The 21,285-nt window shown below is 36.7% G+C and overlaps 1 protein-coding gene across 1 annotated transcript; it reads left to right on the top strand.

The window, feature by feature from the left end:
* Window positions 1–4,762: 4,762 nt before the first annotated feature.
* Window positions 4,763–20,761, top strand: wnt2bb (wingless-type MMTV integration site family, member 2Bb). The gene is given in 6 exon segments (XM_073818694.1): window positions 4,763–5,290; window positions 5,292–5,572; window positions 9,726–9,946; window positions 13,501–13,778; window positions 15,109–15,373; window positions 19,690–20,761. Coding segments are annotated over 6 exon segments (1,350 nt in total). The 5' UTR covers window positions 4,763–5,215; the 3' UTR covers window positions 19,920–20,761.
* The last annotated feature ends 524 nt before the right edge of the window (window positions 20,762–21,285 follow it).

The raw sequence follows: 21,285 nt of genomic DNA, 5'->3' as shown, positions 1-21,285 counted from the left end.
GAGATCTAAAAAAAAGGTCATGTAGACTAAGGCATGTGCTTTATAAATACTAATAAACAGCTACAATTCTAGTAATATGCATGCTTATGAGCAACTAATAGTGAGAATTGGTCCCTAAACTAAAGTGTTACCACATTTTTCTTTCTTGGTAATAGTTTGTATAATTGAGCCTAACCAATAAATATAAGCAGATTAAACAAAATGACTTATTTACTTCCCGAAAGAGTCCAAATGATGTTACTTCTTAAATTAAACTGTTTTCTTTATAATTATTTTAATATCAATAAAACAGTGATAAACTCTTGTTTTCAGAGTGAAACGTGGCACGAAATGCGTACCAATAAGTATATCACTGCAGTTTCCAACAGAAATGTCCACTGAGTGGCGCTAAAAGAGAGTTCTTCTTTCCGGAATAGATGAATGTACACGATACACGTTTTAGCTTGTTTTTTGTTCTCTCATCTTTCAGCTCTTTCATCGTGAATTATGTTTTTTTTTTTTTTTTTTTTTTTTTTTTACAGGATTCGTATCCAAGGATTCTTCATCGTAAGTCCATTTTTATGCCAGCTAAGCTACTGAGCAAACTTGTTACGTCCGGAAAGCGAAACATATGGAGCTGTAATCATAACTGTGTACGAAAATGGTTACAAGTGCTCGCTGTTTTAGTGTTCATTTCCATTGGAAACTGCAGTGATATATACTTATTGTATGTATTTTGTGTTTAACTTCACAATTCAGAACAATATTTCTAGCATTTATAATGTGTATTGAAAGAATTCCCTGAATTTCCTTACACAGACTTTAAACAGTTGGAAGGTGAGTGTTTCCCGAACCCCCTTTCTAAAATAGCCAGCGGTGGACTTCTGAGCAGGCAGGCAGGCAGGAGGACACTCACAATGTCCTCATTCCTGAAACGGAGCCAAACCTGACGACACTGAAGAGTTAAGACCTGTCACACAAACACAGCTTCAGATTCAAACACAGGTACCGAAATAAACTGTGAGCTCATTCTCTCAGGTGTTGTACCCTGTGGTCACCTTGAGTGTGTGTTCTGTCTATTATAGAGCAGTCAGAAAGTGACACACACACACACACACACACACACACACACACACACACACACACACACATGTTGGGTTTACATGTTTTATGGGGACATTCCATAGGCGTAATGGTTTTTATACTGTACAAACCGTACTTTCTATGGCCCTACACCTAAACCTAGCCCTCACAGGAGATTGTGCATACTTTTACTTCATCAAAAAAACTCATTGTACATGATTTATAAGCCTGTTTCCTCATGGGGACCTGAGAAATGTCCCCACAAGGTCAAAATCTACTGGTATTCCTATCCTTGTGGGGACATTTGGTCCCCACAACGTGATGAATACCAGGTACACACACACACACACACACACACACCGACCGTATGATTGTGAGCTGATCTCATACATGGAGTTATGGCATTATGCATGCAGCCAAACCTCAATGTTCAGTATTAGTAATGTGCTTGTTAATTTTGATTGCTCTAATTTATTCATGTATGTATTTGTATAGATGTATAATATAATTTAAAAAAGCACAATGCATTGTGTCACCTTCTTTGGCGCATCAGTAAATGTTTTCACCTTTTGTAATAGTTGCGTATGAGTTCCTCAATTGTGTGGAAAGATGAATCTCAAAATCATACAGTCATTGTTGGAAAGGGGTCAAATATGCAGAAGATGCTTTTGGTGTTATCAGGTGTACTCAACCAGGAATCTGTAGATCAAACGTTTTGAACTAGTACTTTAAAAAAAAACTCTGAAGATGCCTTGTTCTGTCCAGTAATATGAAGTAAATTGCTTCAGTGAGAACTTCAAATGACATGTTTCTGGACTAAAAATTGCTGGAACAGGCTTGCAAATTCCTCTCTCACTCTCTTTTTTTTATAGAATCACCATCTGAACTGACATGTTCTCCTCCACGTTTATTGGATAGGCCTCTCTGTTTCACAGACTGTAAGACATGCCAGCTTTAGGTGGACAAAAGCATCTTAAGGGGCAAAAGTTTAAGTACAAATGAAAATTTCAGGACAAGAAGATTAGCCTAATTTAGGATTTACAGCTAAACATTGTAATTGTTCATTTAACTCTTAATCGTTTCAATTCCAACAGTTTCAAGTGCTTGGTGAAGTGTTACAGAAGTGCAGTCCTGGGTGCTGCAGATCCCTCATCTGAAGCTTGGTACTGCCAGAACAGGGTATTTGCTTTATATTTTGCGCTTTGAATTGTCTAGGAACAGTGCAGCTGCAGCCATTTAAACTTAGGATGCTGTGATAATTATATCAGGTAAAACAGACTCTTGTGGGATTAGATCTCTGCACATTGCATTAATGAAGAGAATGGCTTCACTTACAGAGTCGTGCAACAGGCAACTATGTGATGTTTTGAAACTGGAATCTGCGCGATGTTTATACACAGCAGCACTCGTGCAAGCTCTAGAGCCTTATCTGTAAACACAAGCTTGTGTATTCAGACACGCGCATCTCTCCAGATGATAAAGGCCTGGCAATTGCATCTACAATCAGTGCGAATGCTGCAGGCTTGAGTGTATTAAAATATGTGATTGTAAGTGTTTTATTTTTAGATGCTGCAATCATAATATGGGTTTTGCAACTGCATAGTATTCTACGAAAAAGGAAAATATGCTTGGAAAACATGTTTTAACCATTAAATATTTAAATATTGGTTTATTAATATTTGTCACATTATGGCATCCCTAAAATGCACACTGTAATGTTTTAACTCAATAAAATTAAATTGTAAGTTTATATGTCTTAAAGGGACAGTGCACCAACAAATGAAAATTCTGTCATTAATTACTCACCCTCATGTTGTTCCAAACCTGTGTGGGGTTAGTTTACCCAAAAATGAAAATTAGCCCATTATTTACTCACCCTTAATGCATCCTAGGTGTATATGACTTCCTTCTTTCAGACAAATGCAATTGGAGTTATATTAAAAATTATTCTGGCTCCTTTAAGCTTTATAATGCTATAGGCAGGTGTTTCTCTTCATCAATTCAAAACAAGTCCAAAAAATCGCATCCGTCTATAATAAAAAGTGCCTCACACGGCTCCAGGGGGTGAACAAAGGCCTCCTATAGTAAATTGATAAGTTTTTGTAAGACAAATATCCATACTTAAAACATAATAATCACTTTTTATATAGCTTGCGCTGACAGTTGTACACGGAAGCAGCTCTGGGCAGAGTACATTGGCGTTGTGCATGCGGCGCTCAAAAGTGACAAACGTGGACACCCAGTCATGAATTAATTCAATTCAATTCAAGTTTATTTGTATAGCGCTTTTCACAATACGAATCGTTGCAAAGCAGCTGTACAAAAGTTTAGGCTACTACAATATATTTAGTAGTTTATTAGTGGTGAATACTGTATGTCAAGTCGATGTACATATGATATAAATGTTAAAATCAGTAACTGTGTAATCAAACAGATGATGAACACTAATTGCAATGATTATGTGCTGTGATCAAACTTGTAGGAAAATTATGTAGTGCTGAATGTTGTTTCAAGGCTGGCATCATCTGCGGTCCTCTGAGGGGTTGGCATCATCTCTTCTTCTGAATCCAGACTGAATCTTGTGTAAATCCTAGTTCACATCATCAATAAACAGAATTAGAAGTACAAAACGAGGATTTGTAAAGAAAAATGTCAGAGGATTTCCAATAAACTGAGAGGAGACTGGTTTTCCTTTGCTAAAGTCAGTGTCCTACGGTACTTTTTATTATGGATGGATGTGCTTTATTGGACTTGTTTTGGACTGATGAAGAGAAACAGCCACCTACTCTGCCTTCCAAAGGCAAAACGCAGTAATTACACATTTGGTCAAAATTGAATTAAGGCTTAAAATGGACTTTGTGACAACTGTTTTGTCTTGTGACAAAGTCTGCTGGTTCAATTTTGTCCCGTTTCAGAGAAACGAAAGTGTCAACATGTTTGACTAGCTGGTGTAAAAATTTTAAAGGCATTTTTCTCAGTTTCAGTGTTGGCCTAGTTACTGCACTTTGCCTTTGGAGGGCAGTACTGTTTATAAAACTTAAAGAAGCCAGAACAATTTCTAATATAACTCCAATTGCATTCGTCAGAAAGAAGGAAGTCTACACCTACGATGCACTGAGGGTGAGTAAATAATGGGCTAATTTTCATTTTTGGGTGAACTAACCCTTTAAGATATTTTAGACAAAATCAGAGAGCTTTCTGATTCTCATAGATGTCACATAGACCATTTTAACACTGTCCTTACTGCGTTTCTGCGTCTTGACCGTGGTAGGACCCTTGCTGTCTATAGAGGGTCAGAAAACCCTCGGATTTCATCAAAAAATATCTTCATTTATGTTTTCGAAGATGAAGAAAGGTCTTACGGGTTTGGAACGACATGAGAGTGAACTATCCCTTTAATTTAATAACCTCGGTTACTGTCTAATAGCATCGTTATCATCATTAATGGGTCATTTAATTGAAAAATGTAGTTAAATCTCATACATAAATATTATTGTTAATATGTAAAATGGATCTAAACAAAGCTATTCCTAAAAATACATTTTAAAATTGCGTTGTCTCATTTCCCCCCACATCAAAATATTTTGCTGTTTGAAATAATATGAGCGTGAACTCCACAGTGGTGTGTAAATGAGGATGCTGAGTGTCGTTCAGCAGGTGAAAGGAGTGTGGCGCGCGTCTCCACTGACCAGGGAACGGCGCGTATATCCCGAGCGAGCTCAAGCTTCCCCGGGGCTCCGGTCTCTGAGCTCTACCCAATAAGAGCGGCGAGACGGCGGGCTGTCAACATTCCTATCGCCCCTCTCTCTCTCCCCCCGTCGCCCACCCCTTCGGTCTGCAGTTCGCACAGTTCATCGCCCCGGTTTATCTCGCGCAGTCTGCTATCAGCGCTCGCAGACTCCAATGGAAAAACGGAGAGGCGCGTGTTTCACAGACCTGCCTGAACGCAAAACGTGGGGAGAAAAAGTGGAAAAGTTGGCACCCTTTCCGATCAAATTGCACCTCACCGAGACTTCATCTGTTCTCAAGAGGAGGTGAAAAAAGAAAAGAAAGCGCTCTCTGAACCTGCCGTCTGGCTTGGATTATTTCTGCTGCGGTTGCCAGATTTCGGGGAATACTTTTATATGGCACACGCTAATATCCGGGCAGATACATGATATCCGTCTGTGCATCGTCCGCACGGAGCTCTACATCTGTCCAGCTATCAGCAATCCCAACTCCAGCAGGTCCCCGCAGACCTAAACCGTCTTTACACCGGTTTCCTACAATACAGAATCGCGTTTTCTCATCACCGCTGGAGGACACGCTCAACTATGTTTGGCTGCGGTAAAGTTCTTGGGTCGCCCCGGATTCTCAACAGATCTACCGCTGCTCCCGGAGGCTCAGGATTAAGACATATAATCAAAAACAGCGCAGGCTCTTCCTACGGTCCCCGTGCGTCCTCGCGGTTGTGTTGCGCGCTCCTGTTCCTCCTGCTCATCCTCACACCGCGCGTGGACTCGTCCTGGTGGTGAGTAGCGTTCAGCATCCCCCGCGTCGCCGGTGGCGCACACAAAAGCGCAGAAGCCGGGCGTTTTCTCTGTCATTTGGGAGACTGAACGTTTGCAAACGTTTATTATTAGCTACAACTGTTTTAGTTTTTACATAGTTCAGTTTTGAAAAACAGTGGTTTGCATTTAAGTGAGGTATGCGGTGTGTACTAGCTGTACTTTTTACTTATAAAACACATGGAGGAGAGGTTAATGAAAAACAGAGTTTTAAAACCTTGGAGCAATGTTTTCAATAATATCTGCGTAATGGTCATTTGAAGTGTAGGGGTGGTTTCAGGGTGTTTGACTTTAAAACAATTTCTGTCAGTAATTTGTTAAGGCTGTTCTTATTGCGCAGCCGACTGTCTTGGTACCCCTAACAGTTAGCTAACTTAAATGTAAATATGTTTTAAAGAAAACTCTGTAGACATAATAAAGTGATAAAAAAATACTGATATTTTGTCCCTATAGGATCCTGACGGAAAGCGCTTGAGCAGCTGTTGCTATGGTTATCTTCTCAGGCGAGCTCGACCTCTGTTTAGCGCGGTCTGAATAACTTGTAATCTAACTTTTGCGGTTACTAAAACACTATTTTTTTTTGTTTGGAAACGCTGTTGAAATGTGTATAGACCTATACTTGTAGATGAATACATCGTTTTGAGACCCCCAACCATATGTTTTTATTTCCTTCGAGGTTCAAGCCATAATTATGGGTCTCGGACCCCCCAAACTCCCCATAATTCGCACCCTGGTGGTGGGCAGACAGAGGTCGAAAGATGGCAGTCGACTCAAGTACTAAAATGAACACACACGTCGCGCTTGGTGCAGGAACGCAGCTTTACCGCTCTCCCCACCAAGATATTGGCATTTAAAGCGCAATTATTCGAGAAACACAAATCACGCGTTTCTTCCCCTCAGAAAGTCTCATGAGGCATGGGGTTTTCCCCAGAGAGTGTGCTTATGTATAGTAACAACAGGCTCTGCTCATCATTATGTCAGAGTTATGGGTCGGATTTTCATGGTGTGCTTGAGGTGTCGTGCCAGCCAATAACGGAGGAATAAATGAAATAACTGCAATATGTGTCAGACCTCCTGCTTAGATACACACGCGCACACACTTAGTTGGTGACTACAGTGAAATGAGCCTGAACAATCGTGAAGAAACCAGCCACATGCCCATTGCTCTCATATAAACGTAGCTGGGGAGTGGTCGGGTTTTATGTATATACATAGAATATATGTGCACGTGGTTGTGTGCGTGATTAAGAAGACAAACGTCAAAGTAATGTTTTACTTATTATACCAAATATAGAAATCTCTGTTGAAGATAATTTGCGTTCATTAAATTATCAAGGATTACATGTCTTACTAATAGCTTAGAAATAAGTTACATGTTAAGTTTGATGTGCATAACTAAGAAAGAGAGAAACCAGAGGAAAGCAAGTCCTTTGTCACTATTGTGGTGTAATAAGTCAGGCTGACATTCCCAATGTAAGGCACTCACCAGAGCCAGAGAGAAAGGGTTCTTTCGCTCCCTCTTTCTCTCTCTCTCTGATCTGCTCATCCATCACTTTAAGCAGACAGAGCAGGAATCCTCTTAAGCTACTGGGCGGCCTGTTAGCGTCTCATACTAGTGAACTTATTTCACAGACACACACACACAGATGAAGCCAGACGTAAGCCTGCCCTGGACTTCCACACAGATAGAAAGTTGTGTGTATGTGTGTGTCCTTTGAAGTGAACTTCATCTTTGACCTTTTGTTCCAGGGTTGGACAAAATTCAGAAATGAAAATTGGACACACCCCACATGATGTTGAATTGGAATTTTAATTGGTCTTACAGAAATTTACTGAATCCAAAGAAATCTATCTGTAAGACCTTTGACCTTCAAACTTTCAAATGAAGTCAAAATGTCTTGACAAACTGTGCTTTCTAGTTAAAAATTACTGTCATGTGAATTTGGTTAGTTTCTCATTTCATTTCTAAATTGCGCACAAGCTAGTTTTATAATGGTCCAACCATATTGCAATCTGCATACATAAAAACTTTGACATTATGGTCCATGTAAGTTCCAACAATTCCCAAATTATACAGTTGAAGTCAAAAGTTTACAGAATCTGTAAAATGTAAATTATAGGGTTCATACAAAAAATGTGTATTTTTTATTTAGTACTGACCTGAATAAGATATTTCACATAAAATACATTTACAAATAGTCCACAAGAGAAAATAATAGTTGAATTTATTAAAAAAATGACCCGTTCAAAAGTTATTAATACTATGAGATGTTGACCTTATTATGACTTTTGTGTGATGAGAGCCAGAGGGTGAAAACTTCTGAACAGAATGTAAATGTGTACATTTTTCTTATTCTGCCTAAATACCTTTTTTTTTTCATTTAGTACTGCCCTTCAGAAGCTACAGAAGATGCTTACTTGTTTCCCAAAAGAAAAAATAAGTTAAATTTACCCTAATCTTCAAATTCAAAAAGTTTTCACTTTACGGCTCTTAATGCATTGTGTTTCCTTCTGAAGCATCAGTGAGCGTTTGAACCTGCTGTAATAGTTGTATATGAGTCCCTCAGTTGTCCACAGTGTTAAAAAATGGATCTGAAAATCATACAGTCATTGTTGGAAAGGGTTCAAATAAACAAAAATGCTGAAAAACCAAAGAATATTTGTGGGATTGCTCAGGACAAACAAGGGACTCGTGCAATGAACATGCCTTTTGTATGATACCTCTTAATTTGATAAAATAACTAACATTTTGCAGATTCTGCAAGGTGTATGTAAACTTTTGACTTTTGACCCTTGAAAATGTTAGGATTCTGATTTAGAGGAAAAGTATTAAGATATATTAGAATATGTTAATATTGATTTTGTTCTTCGATTAAAGGGCCTGAGAATTGTTTTCCCTAACTTGCTTTTCTGTCTAATCTATAAAAAGGAGAAAACGGTATTGAAAAAGACAAATATGGGGAGATACAGAAAGAAATACAGGAAGGAGAGGAGTTTTGACCCACTATTTGGCTAATAGACGCAACAAATTACTACAGTCGTACATTCTTTACCTAGTCAAGCCTAACTACACACACAGACATGCAGTGCAAATGAGAGCAGATTTTACTGTGTTTTTACAGCATGTGGTTGCGGTCCTGGATAATGATTTACTGCTGCTGGTAAAGCCAACCTGCAAACCACCACAGTATGCGAGACCAGCCTGGTGTGTGTGTAAGAGAGAATGTGTATCAGTGTTTCCAAACTCTATTGAACACAAAGCACAGGGGATGATAAAACCCTATAATCACAGTCAAATGAGGCATCGGAGTGGGAGGAACATAGCCATAATAAAAAAGATTGATCAGCAATCACAAACATTTTTTTCCAAAGGTAAAACCTTCATTTGTCATTATAAATGCTCATTTTAGCAGACTCTAAAATATTTAGAACTAAATCCTCCTGTAGTCAGACATGAGCGAGTGTGTGTCTGTGTGAGCTCAGGCTTGATGTGATACGGTTTGGGTGTGTATGAGAAAGAGAGGGATTTTATGTTGGCGTTAGACAAATAAATATCGAACAGTGATGGATTAAAAACATCAGAATGCAAGTTTAAACTACACAAAGAGTAAAAGGGAGATCGAATGCATCATGATTTATAAAATCTCCTTCTGTTTTGATTAGCTGATTGGACTAAGTAGAATCAAATATGACATGACAGCAAGTGATAGTGCAGGCAATATGTAATACTTCAGATCGTCTACAAAAACTAAATCTTTACCTCAAAATGCAAGGTTATCATCTAGGGCTCAAAAATGTATTGCAAATCTGTTGATGTTGCTATTATGCGATTGCCTTCAAATAAATCATAAATAATGGTTGGTTGGTTAATGTCTGTTCATGACGAATGTCAGTTTGCCAAACTTCCCTCTGAAAATCCACTAATGAGTGGTAGGATTCTGGAAATGATCAGAGTCAGTCATCAGATTTTTTGGCATTAGACAATGCGTAATCATTGAATGTTTACTAATTCAGCACATTTGGAATGGAATTAGCTCGCAGAGTATACCAGCTGGCAAAAACTGCTGTGATTGATTGGAGAGAATCAGGTTTTAAGCCTCTGTGTTTGTCTTTCAGGTATATTGGAGCTCTTGGTGCCCGTGTGATTTGTGACAATATTCCCGGGCTGGTGAATAAACAAAGGCAGTTGTGTCAGAAGTATCCTGACATTATGCAATCGATAGGAGGCGGGGCTAAAGAGTGGATTCGAGAGTGCCAGCATCAATTCCGTCATCACCGCTGGAACTGCAGCGCCCTGGACAGAGACCATACCGTTTTTGGAAGAGTCATACAGCGCAGTGAGTGCTAGAAATGTGTCAGTATGTGTTCTGGAGGCAACAGCAGACAGAGAAATTATGATTTTTAATATTTTTGGAAAAAAAAGTGTTTTATGCTCACCAAGGCTGCATTTCGGTTTAATCGGTTCACCCGAGCAGAATCAGTATTTTAACGTTCTTGTGCTCCTTCTGTATTATTACCGTTCCAAAACCGATTTGAGTAGATACTGGTTAATAGTGTCATTTTAAAACTTTTTTTTTTTTTGCCTGTAATAATAAGAATAGTAATAAAAGAACAGCGTTTTCTATTTTGGCCAAATGTTACCAAATGTAACAAAAGGAAAAATTATTATGATATTTATTCTTCTTATTATCAATGTTAAAAATATTTTTGCTGCTTAATATTTTTGTGGAAACTGATTTTTTTTTTCTGGATTCTTTGATGAGCAGAAAGCTCAATGAACAGTATTTATTTGCAATGCTACTAATAATGTCTTGGCTAAATAAAAGTATTGTATTATCTATATAACCCCAAACCTTTAAACATTAATGTATAATGGTTTCTACAAAATAATTATGCTGAAAAAATATTTCAATATCAATAATAATAAGAAATCTTTTTTGAGCTGAAAAATTTAGTTTTGCCATCATGACAATAAATCACATTTTTATTATAATATATTTATTATATATATTATATATTTTATTTGTATATGTTATTTTAGTATATATATATATATATATATATATATATATATATATATAATTTTTTTGTATTATTTATATATTTGTTTGTTTATACTTGTTATTTGTGTACAATTTGCATATTTTCTTTTTTATTCTTCTATGTTTGTTCATATTTGTTTATACTTGTTGAATCATTTAGAGTTTTCATTATCTTATATCGCTTTTGTATTCTTAATATTAGTTTTATGCTTGTAAAGCACTTTGAGTTGCATATAAGTAATTAATTATTGTTGTTGTTGTTATTATGATTTATTTTATGTAATTTTATTTATATATTTTATATATTATACATATTATATTTATATGTATTGTGTTATTATACACTACCTGTCAAAAGTATTTGTAAGATTTTTTTTGTTTTTGTTTTTTTTAAAGTCTCTTTTGCTCACCAAGCCTGCATTTATTTGATCCAAAGTACAGCAATAACAGTACAATTTTGAAATATTTGTACCATTTAAAATAACTGTTTTCTATTTGAATATATTTTAAAATGTAATTTATTCCTGTTATTATTTCAAAGCAGATTTTTTAGCATCATTACTCCAGTCACATGATCCTTCATGAATCATTCTAATATTCAGATTTTTTGCTCAGAAAACATTTATTAGTATTCTTATGTTAAAGACAGCTAAGTAGAATTTTTCAGGTTTCTTTGGTGAATAGAAAGTTTAGAAGAACAGAATTTATCTAAAATCATTTGTAACTTTATAAATGTTTTTATCATCACTTTTGATCAATGTAAAGCATCCTTGCTAAATAAAAGTATTCATTTCTATCATTTCTACTCCCTAAGATTTCTAAAAATGTACTCAACTTTTTAAAATGTTGACAATAATAATCACCAGTTTCAAATTAAAAAATTAATAAATAAAAGTTTAGCAGCTGCCTTAAAATTTTATGTTAAACCAACTTAAGTCATTTCAACTCACAAGTTAAATCAACTCATTTTATTGTAATAAGTTAAAATGACTTGTAGTTTTAAACTGATTTAACTTAAAATATTAAGGCAGCTGCTGAACTTAGGTTTTTAATTTAAACTGGTGAAAACTTTTTACAGTGCAATAATTTTAAATAGTATTTCACAATATTACTGTTTCTGCTGGAACAAAAAAATGCAGACTTGGTGAGCAGAAGAGAATTCTTTAAAAAAAATGTCAAAAACTTTTGACTGGTAGTGTAGTTTCACAATATTACTGTATTTTTGATAGAAAAATGCAGCCTTGGTATGCACAGGAAAATTTATTTTAAAATATTTATTTAAAATGTAATGTGTGTGAGTTTGTATGTGTGCGTGTGTGTCTGTGTGTGTGTGCAGTCCCCTAGTCATATACACATATTAGATATGGTAAATACCAAGAGCATCATACTATAATGTCACCACAGTATATCAGTATGGATTAAAATAGAATAATGACATTTTAAACAGTTATTCTCTCGACACGTCCATTGTTGTTTATCACTATGGCATATTAATGAAACGACTTGGATCTCATAGGAAAATTCAGCCACATTTACACAAATCCCTGGCCAGGTGTGATAAACAGACGAAACCCCGCAGGATCATTTAATTCAGTCTGAACCTGAAGTTTACTTAAGAAATCGGCACTGTAAATGTGCTTTCTGTTTGGCTTTCATACAGCGTTCCAGAGATCCCTGTGTGAAAATATCATCCCTCCAGCATTCTCTATGCCTCTTTACCACATAAACAGGCATAGTGGATGTAAATGTTTGGAGAGATGATTCTGGCAGCCGGACAGACTCTCGCAGCACTGTGCGTATTCAGTTTATGAAATGGAATTAGAATCGGAGCGCTTGCCAAGAGAGGATTCTCCTATAAACAGCAACTGTACTATTAAAAAAAATATATTTTTCTTCAGAGAATATCTATCTGTATGAATGATGGAGCGATTCAAACATAGATATTCTCCAGATGTCATTGTACTACATGAGCACGGATCATTAAAACACATTTTAGCTGCAACAGGAAACTGAAAATGACTTCAGAACAGCGTGAGAAGGATAACTACGTGGAGATCTGGGAAGGGGGTCCTAAAATAAAAGACTCCATTAAAACAATATTTTAATCCGGTGGAAGTTATTTATATACACTAGAATATAAATACCTTCAATGGTTATTTAAATGCTACTGTACTTCACATTTAGCATGTATAAAGTTTAAAAAATGTCATTCTTCATGTCTCTCATGTAATTTATTGATATGTCCTTTAATAATGCTATATAATATTATTAATTTAATGTGACAATAAGAACACATTTTACTGTTATAGGAACATCTTACCTGTCACAAAAATGCAAGAAATTTAACACTATAGTACTGTGTTGTGAAAAATTATTTTAGTATATTTTAAAATGTGATTTATTCCTGTGACGCAAACCCCATCTTCAGGAGTCATTACTCCAATCTTCAGTGTCACAGAGGAATGGATGATTTACAATTTTGTTCTCTAATATTCAGTCAGGCTAAAGGAATCAGTCTGAGTGACGTGAGCCCAAACATGCATAACGCTTAGAAATAGCAGGTTAAGGTTAGAAAATAACTGTGGCAGTTCACTATCAGACTGCTAGCCTTCAAACAATTTATCCTAGCAGAGAATGGGCCACCCTGGAGGGATTAGGCCTGTACTAATATTTAAACAAAACACTCACACTGGAACTAGTCATGCCTCTATGGACAGGTCTCTAGCGGACAAATCAGAAGTGCTGTTTGTGATTATATGAGAGCGGAGGGTTTAATTAAGTGTTTGTGAGTGTCTGATTAAGTGTTGTTAATGTGTTGTGTTGTGGCTTCATGATTCTTGTCTTTGCAGGTAGTCGTGAGGCGGCATTCGTATATGCGATCTCATCGGCAGGAGTGGTTTTCGCCATTACCCGTGCCTGCAGTCAGGGAGAGCTGAAGACATGCAACTGTGACCCCCACAAGCGTGGACGGGCCAGCGACGAACGAGGGGAGTTTGACTGGGGAGGCTGCAGTGATAACATCAACTATGGGATAAAGTTTGCCAAAGCCTTCGTAGATGCAAAAGAACGAACTGTGAAAGATGCGCGAGCGCTCATGAATCTTCATAACAACCGCTGTGGGAGAATGGTGAGGTTATGTACATTCAAAATAATATAACTAACCCTACATTATCTCATATCGAATGAAATGCTATTAGAACAAAACAGCGCAGATTTTGGCATAGTGATGCATTGACATTGTTCTGTGATGAAGTTCCTGTTTTTATTCTTGGCCACGTGGAATCTGTTCATATACAGTTGAATTCAAAAGTTTACATACGCCTTGCAGAATCTGCAAAATGTTAATTATTTGACCGAAATAAGAGGGATCATACAAAATTTATTTATTTAGTACTGAGATATAGTCCACAAGAGACAATAATAGTTGAATTTATAAAAATTGACATGTTCTGAAGTTTACATACACTGTGCTGTTACCTCAATGATCCACAGCGTTTTTTTTGTTGTTGTTGTTGTTTAGTGATAGTTGTTTATGAGTCCCTTGTTTGTCCTAAACAGTTAAACTGCCCGCTGTTCTTCTAAAAAATCCTTCAGGTCCCACACATTTTTTATGTTTTCAGCATTTTTGTGTATATGAACCCTTTCCAACAACGACTGTGTGATTTTGAGGTCCATCTTTTCACATTGAGGACAACAAAGGGACTCATATGCAACTATTACAGAAGGTTCAACACTCACTGAAGGAATGAATTAAGAGCTAGGGGTGTAAACCTTCAAACAGAATGAAGATGTGGACATTTTTCTTATTTTGCCGAAACATCATATTTTTTCATTTAGTACTGCCCTTCAGAAGCTACAGAAGATACTTACGTAAAATAAATAATTTAAATTTTACCCTGATCTTCCCATTTAAAAAGTTTTCACCCCTCGGCCCTTAATGCATCGTGTTTCCTTCTGAAGCATCAGTGAGCGTTTTAATCTTCTATAATAGTTGCATGTGAGTCCCTCAGTTGTCCTCAGTATGAAAAGATGGATTTTAAAATCATACAGTCATTGCTGAAAAGGGTTCAAATACACAGAAATGCTGCAAAACCAAAGAATTTGAGGGACCTTAAGGATTTTCTGAAGAACAGCAGGCAGTTTAACTGTGCAGGACAAACAAGGGACTAAATCACTAAACAAAAAACAAAAAGAAACACAGCTGTGAATCATTCAAGTAACAGCACAGTATTAAGAATCAAGTGAATGTAAACTTTTGAACAGGGTCATTTCTATATGTAATGCCTTTTATGTGACATATCTTATTCAGGTCAGAACTAAATAACAAATAACATGCATTTTGTACGATACCTCTTATTTTGGCAAAATAATTAACTTTTTGCAGATTCTGCAAGGTGTATGTAAACTTGTGATTTCAACTGTACTAAGGATGTTTTCTTGGCTTCTCTGTTATACAGGCTGTAAAGCGCTTCATGAAGCTGGAATGTAAATGTCATGGAGTCAGTGGGTCATGCACTCTGAGAACCTGCTGGCTGGCAATGTCGGATTTCCGTAAAACGGGAGATTACCTTCGCAAGAAATACAACGGAGCAATCGAGGTCACCATGAACCAAGATGGGACAGGATTCACAGTAGCCAATAAGGACTTCAGGAAAGCCACAAAAAATGATCTGGTGTACTTCGAAAACTCACCTGATTACTGCGTCACGGACAAAGCTGCAGGTAAGAAAAAGTACAAAGAATATTAATTACCTGAAGGAACTGCTTGCAAGGCATTAACAGAGTGTTAAAAGCTCAGTAGAAAGCATGGATTTCTTAAAAAGCATAAAGTTTACAAATGAATCAATGATATCACCCTTAAAAGGTCGCTCAGATTTTATCAAAAATATCTTAATTAGTCTTTGGAAAGACATGAGGGTGAGTAATTAATGGCAGAATTTTTATTTTTTGGGTAACTTATTCCTTTAAGGCTGATATTATCTACAATACAAAGTCTGAATGTTAAGCTATGCAGGTTGAATTAATTGTCCAGTTGTTTAATAATAAGGGTTAAAGAGTTTAGAATAAACTAAGCCTGAATGTTTGAAGAATATCAGTATGGCAATGCCTTACAAGCAGTGTAAACTCATTTAGTAATATTGTAAGCAGAATTAAACTATTCTGTGACTCATGCATTACTAATGGCTCAAATAGTTATCTCTGCTGCTGCTGACTCACTTAATATTAACACAATTAATGTCAAACGTTCACATAGATTTCTCAGAATTAGGAGTTAGATCATACCAGACGTCAGAATGCAGCCTCTGATGAACGAAAAGCCGTAATATAGTATCAGTTCCTTGGAATATCCTGTTTATGAGTCATTATAAAGTGTTTCATTTATTAAGACTAATAGGCTGAGTCACCTGTTACTGGCCTCAGAGGATCCTCACTCCTAAGATCCATGGTGGTAGCCCATGTTCATTTTTAGATGACTCAAAAGTGTAGAAAAAGATAGGATTTGGTAACTGAGGTAAATTGACTCTCACACCTGCCCTGCCCTAAACCTAACCATAAACCTTAAGGGTAAAAGGGGCAACAGAGGCTTTGACAGGGTCAGAAGGGAGATGGGATGGGAGTTTTTTGCTCTTTTAATCCTTGATTCTCGCACACAACTCTGCATGTATCATCTATAATACCTGTAAAAATACCATGTTTAGTAGATGAAATGTCAGGAACAGTTAAATATTCTGTTGTATTCAGACCTATTTAACTGTTTTTGAACCCAAGAGCACATGTGAACACGTAGACACTACCTAATTATACAGGACATTCTTAAGACTCACTAGCCGACTAATAGTTTAGACAGAATTTACTGGAAATGTGCCACATCACCTGGCTAGGACAGTGTGTTTCTTTGCTTTCTGAGATCAGTACTGCAGCTCATGCATTAGTGTGATGGGTTGAGTGTGTGTTTGGGTCAGACAGACAGCTCACAGCTCAGTGATTTCAGAGGGTCAATGCGCTTACCCCCAACCACCAGCAGCACCACCACCCCAGTGGAATTTGCACCCCAAGGATACAACAGGCTCATTTTTCAAATCCCATTCTTTCAAAGCTGCCAGCACAACATCACTCTCTGGTTCTCATGGCCGCAGGGCAGGGAGAGAATTTTTTTTTTTAAGAGAGACCATCACCGTCCACTGTGTGTTTAACCTTGCGAAACAACAACATACAGACTCACCAAAACACCAACCTGATTATGTATGGTCTTACTTTCCTTGTTACTTTGTGTTAGAGGAATGTTTGCAAGTCGTCACCTTAGGTTCTATCTGACATTGTTGTCAAAATTGACTTATGCACATTTTCTTATTCTGTGACAACTTATTTACATTTTTTCATGTTTCTATTGTAAGCTATGTACATTTGGGCCATTTTTTAGAAAACAAAAATGGTTCTATCTACAGAAGTCTATGGAACATAAAAACTTTGAAGCTCAATATCTTGAAAGTTCTCAGAATGCAGATAGAACCTTATAATTCGTGACAAAGTATACTCTTAAAAACAAAGAAAATTAAGTAAAAAGTAGCAATACCATTTTAGGTTCCCCAGTTAACCTTACAGTTAAAACAGTTCTTACAAGAACATTTTTTTTTCTTAGTGGTAAAAACTTTTAAAATAATCTATATAACATTTTTTCCACTATAGAGAACCTTTTGTACAATAAAAATATTTCATGAATGTGAATTCTTAATAGATTCATCAATGCCAATTAAGCTTAACATATCGTGAAAATGATTTTTCCATGTTTAAGTACTATAATCGGGTCTGAGGTGTATCTACCGACCCAGAAAATGTGAAAAAGGACAACCCAGTAATTTTGTTTTGGTAAGCCTTTCTCCCAAACCATGTGAAAAAAATGAGTGACATAGGAAGAGTAGCTCATTATAATATTACTGCCTGTTAATCTCCACATTTCCAACCTGCCATTTTGTTTTTGCAAGGGACTATACAGTGTACCGGTTTTAACGTCATGGCAAAAGTTCAAGCAAAGCATGCTAACTGTTCTGTCTTTGGCTGCACAAATGAGCTCAGAACACTCTTTAGAGTCCCAACCTCAGAGGAGAAAAGAGAGCGGTGGATTTACTGATTTATTTACTGTATATTACACTGCTGCCACACAGATCTAATATAAAAATGCAATTTCTTTCCCAGCTGTTTACCTTCACAGACATAATGACTGTTTTTGTAACTCGTGTTACAAACATAACAAGTTTGTGTATTTAACACAACTTAAATTTTAAAAGTGTTTTTAACATAAACTTGTGTGTATTTGACAGTTTAAGCAAAATAAGACATGAAAGAGAACTTAGTTTAGTACTCACATGTTGTGTTGTCGCTTCCTGTGCATAATCAGAAGTTTACTAAACTAATATGGTATAAAATGCATGCTTTCAGCATGGTAGACATGAAAATTAAAACCAAACAGATGTTTTTTGTATCCAAGGTACAAGCTATTAAGGCACATTCCTATTTTGGAAAAGGGGGCGGGGAGCAGCAGCTCATTTGCATTTAAAGAGCCAGGCACAAAAACAGTGTGTTTCTGCTTCCACTCAAAATAGGCACCAGTGTTGTTTTTGACAACCATCTTAGATTTAGTCTTAATCTTAGTCTTTTGGACTAAAATGCTTCTTAGTTTTAGTCAAATTTTAGTCACTTCTATATGTGATAGTTTTAGTCCAATTTTAGTCGACGAAAAGTCAAAAAGGTTTTAGTCTAGTTTTAGTCGACGAAAAGTCAAAAAGGTTTTAGTCTAGTTTTAGTCAAAAAAAGGGGAAAAAGTAGTCTTTTAACAAATTAATGTAGGTCAGTAAGTATTTTGCTGTTGGGTAGTGTCACTTGTAAGTTCTGAAAATAGCAGATCTATAGTTCAACACAATGTGAGCTTCCGGATCGACTATTTTCACCAATAATTACAATAATGAAGGAATGTTTTAGAACATAAAAGACAAACAAGGATGGAATGCTAAAACGGCTTGCCATACTAGTATAGCAAAGAGTATTTAATGCTAAAACGGCTTGCCATAGCGTCAGATACTTTTTAAGTTTTAATTGGCATGCACAATAAGCAGAAATGTCATGCATTTTAAACGTCTGACGGACCACCTACTAACATTTTCGTCTATTCTCGTCTCATCAACGAAAACTCACACACGTCGCGTCATGTTTTAGTCATCAACGAGCCATTTTTATCTCGTCATCGTCTCATTATTATAGTCATGAAAAAAAGTGGCGTCAACGAAATGATTTCATCATCGTCATCGTTGACGAAAACAACACTGATAGGCACTTCACCTAAAGCATGTTTTATTTTATGTATCATATTTAGTACGTCAGGGTTTTGTGGTAATTTATTGATCACAAGAAATAAGCATTTACAATTTACGTTTTACGTTTTTTTTTTTTTTGGTATTCAAAGAGTGAAACATGATTATAAATACTAATATAAGCAATGAATATAAATGTAGACATGTAAAGTAGATATGCATACTAAATATATTAATATAATTTATATGAATAAATTAATTTTGTACGGTGTTCTTAATACATTAAAAAAAAACTTTATTTTGTGGGGTACACACAAACATCAGATGCTCACTTTCCACAAGTTGGTATGATTCTTTAGGCTCTTCATGGTGTCTGTAACTTTGGTTAAAACTTCTCAATGGCTGTGTAAAACAACACCGTTTTTACCTTGTCAAAAACAGCTCTCTTCACACCGAGCCATTTCGGTGCATGCCTCTTTAAATGATATTGAGCTCTGCTCCCTCTGCCCCTTTATCCCATGGAAGAGAAAAAGGCTGTTTGCAAATTCGCAAAAAAACAAAACAAAAAATAATCCACCTCATCCTCAGTGGCTCTGATGTCGGGAGAAAATGAAGACTCTTATGTTCACTTTTACATCCAACTACAAAACACCTGCATTGCTTACGAGATATTGTTGTAAAATCTGGGTTTTGTAACAAAACTAGTAATCATTTTCCTTCTTTGCATGCTAGGTTCACTGGGTACTGCTGGTCGTGTCTGTAACAAGACGTCCCGGGGGACCGACGGCTGTGAGGTCATGTGTTGTGGGCGGGGCTACGACACCACACGCATAAAACGGATCACCAAGTGCGAGTGTAAGTTTAAGTGGTGTTGCGCCGTCGAGTGCAAAGATTGCGAGGAGTCTGTCGACATTCACACCTGCAAAGCTCCTAAACGTGCTGAATGGCTCGATCAGACCTGAGACACACCCACTTCTTCCCGTTCCTCAGGATTTTGTCCATGGCATTCTGGGATATGAAGTCCATCCCTTGCATTTTTTTTACCTGCCCCCGAATCCCTCTTATTTGTTGCATGGCTTTATTTGAACTTACTTTGTGAAAGCACTACAACTGAAACCTACATTTCTCATGAGCGCCTTGCACACTTTGCCCAATATGGCAGATTTATCTCTTTCTTTTTCTCTCTCTCTTTTTTTTAATCGATCAGAGGACGGTAAAGGTTTGAGATTCAAGAACAACCTGTGCTGTAACATGTTGATGTATTTTTGTTTTGTTTTGATGTGAGAATTTTGTTCTGTGAGTGTTGTTTTGTGACAAAAGGTGTGCTGCTTTTGAAAATAATATTTTAAACTGACTCTGAGCCTATCAGATATTATCATGGCTAATAGCTGAATATCTACATCACATGTTATTGAAAACACATCGGTGTGCTTAACATACATCACACGTGCCCATACTGGACAGTATTTTACCCTGACTATCGGTACCGAATATAACAGACTGAATGAGGCTGGTCAGAGGGGCTCAAGAGGACAAAATGGATGACAGCTATGTGGGCTGCTCACTCCACATGGAGCCCTAACAGAGAGTTTCTCTGGAAGATACAGAGGTTATATTAATAATATAAATGAGCATGCACTAAGGACATTAGCTAACAGTTGAGCGAAAATGACATGTTATTATAAAACTCACCATTGCCTGTGTAAACATGAAGAAAGGTGTTAACAGCTGTGACTGGTAGAGGTGTAAGCTCTTCTTAGCTCTCCTGTGCTGTGGTACTTGTTAACTGTGTTATTATTTTTTTCAGCAGAAGTTCATATAAAGACATTAAGTATGACATAAAGAGTCATTTTATTTTGCTATTCTTCAGCATGCTCTTCTGCCAGGTTTTTTTTTTAAAGCCAATTACCTAAAATGTAAATGTCATGTGACTAATTGCAGGATAATGATGCCATGACAGCACAAGTTTACTTGATCTTTTTTAAAGTCCTCTAAAAAGAATGTAGCACTGGTAAAATATCTACTATACTATAATGAAATAAATATTTATACATATAAATATATTTCTATCATGACAACTGTCAGAAGATGCATTGGATCTTAGCGGAACAGATCTGCTATGCTGCTGCTGTTGGTTATTGCTGTTGTTGTAGATTATTGCTGCTTATTACACGGCTCTTTGGAATGCTTGATTCTGATTGGTCAGTTGAGACATTTGCAGGTTCGTTCTTTTCAAATAATCACCGCTCCAAAGTAATAACGCATAGCCGGTACTACTTGTATGTTTAAAATCCCTCCGTGCCAACAAAGATTACCGTTTGGCGCCAT

This window comes from Garra rufa, chromosome 15, assembly GCF_049309525.1.
Source record: "Garra rufa chromosome 15, GarRuf1.0, whole genome shotgun sequence".
Classification (NCBI taxonomy): domain Eukaryota; kingdom Metazoa; phylum Chordata; class Actinopteri; order Cypriniformes; family Cyprinidae; genus Garra; species Garra rufa.
This window is presented reverse-complemented; position numbering and strand designations above follow the sequence as displayed.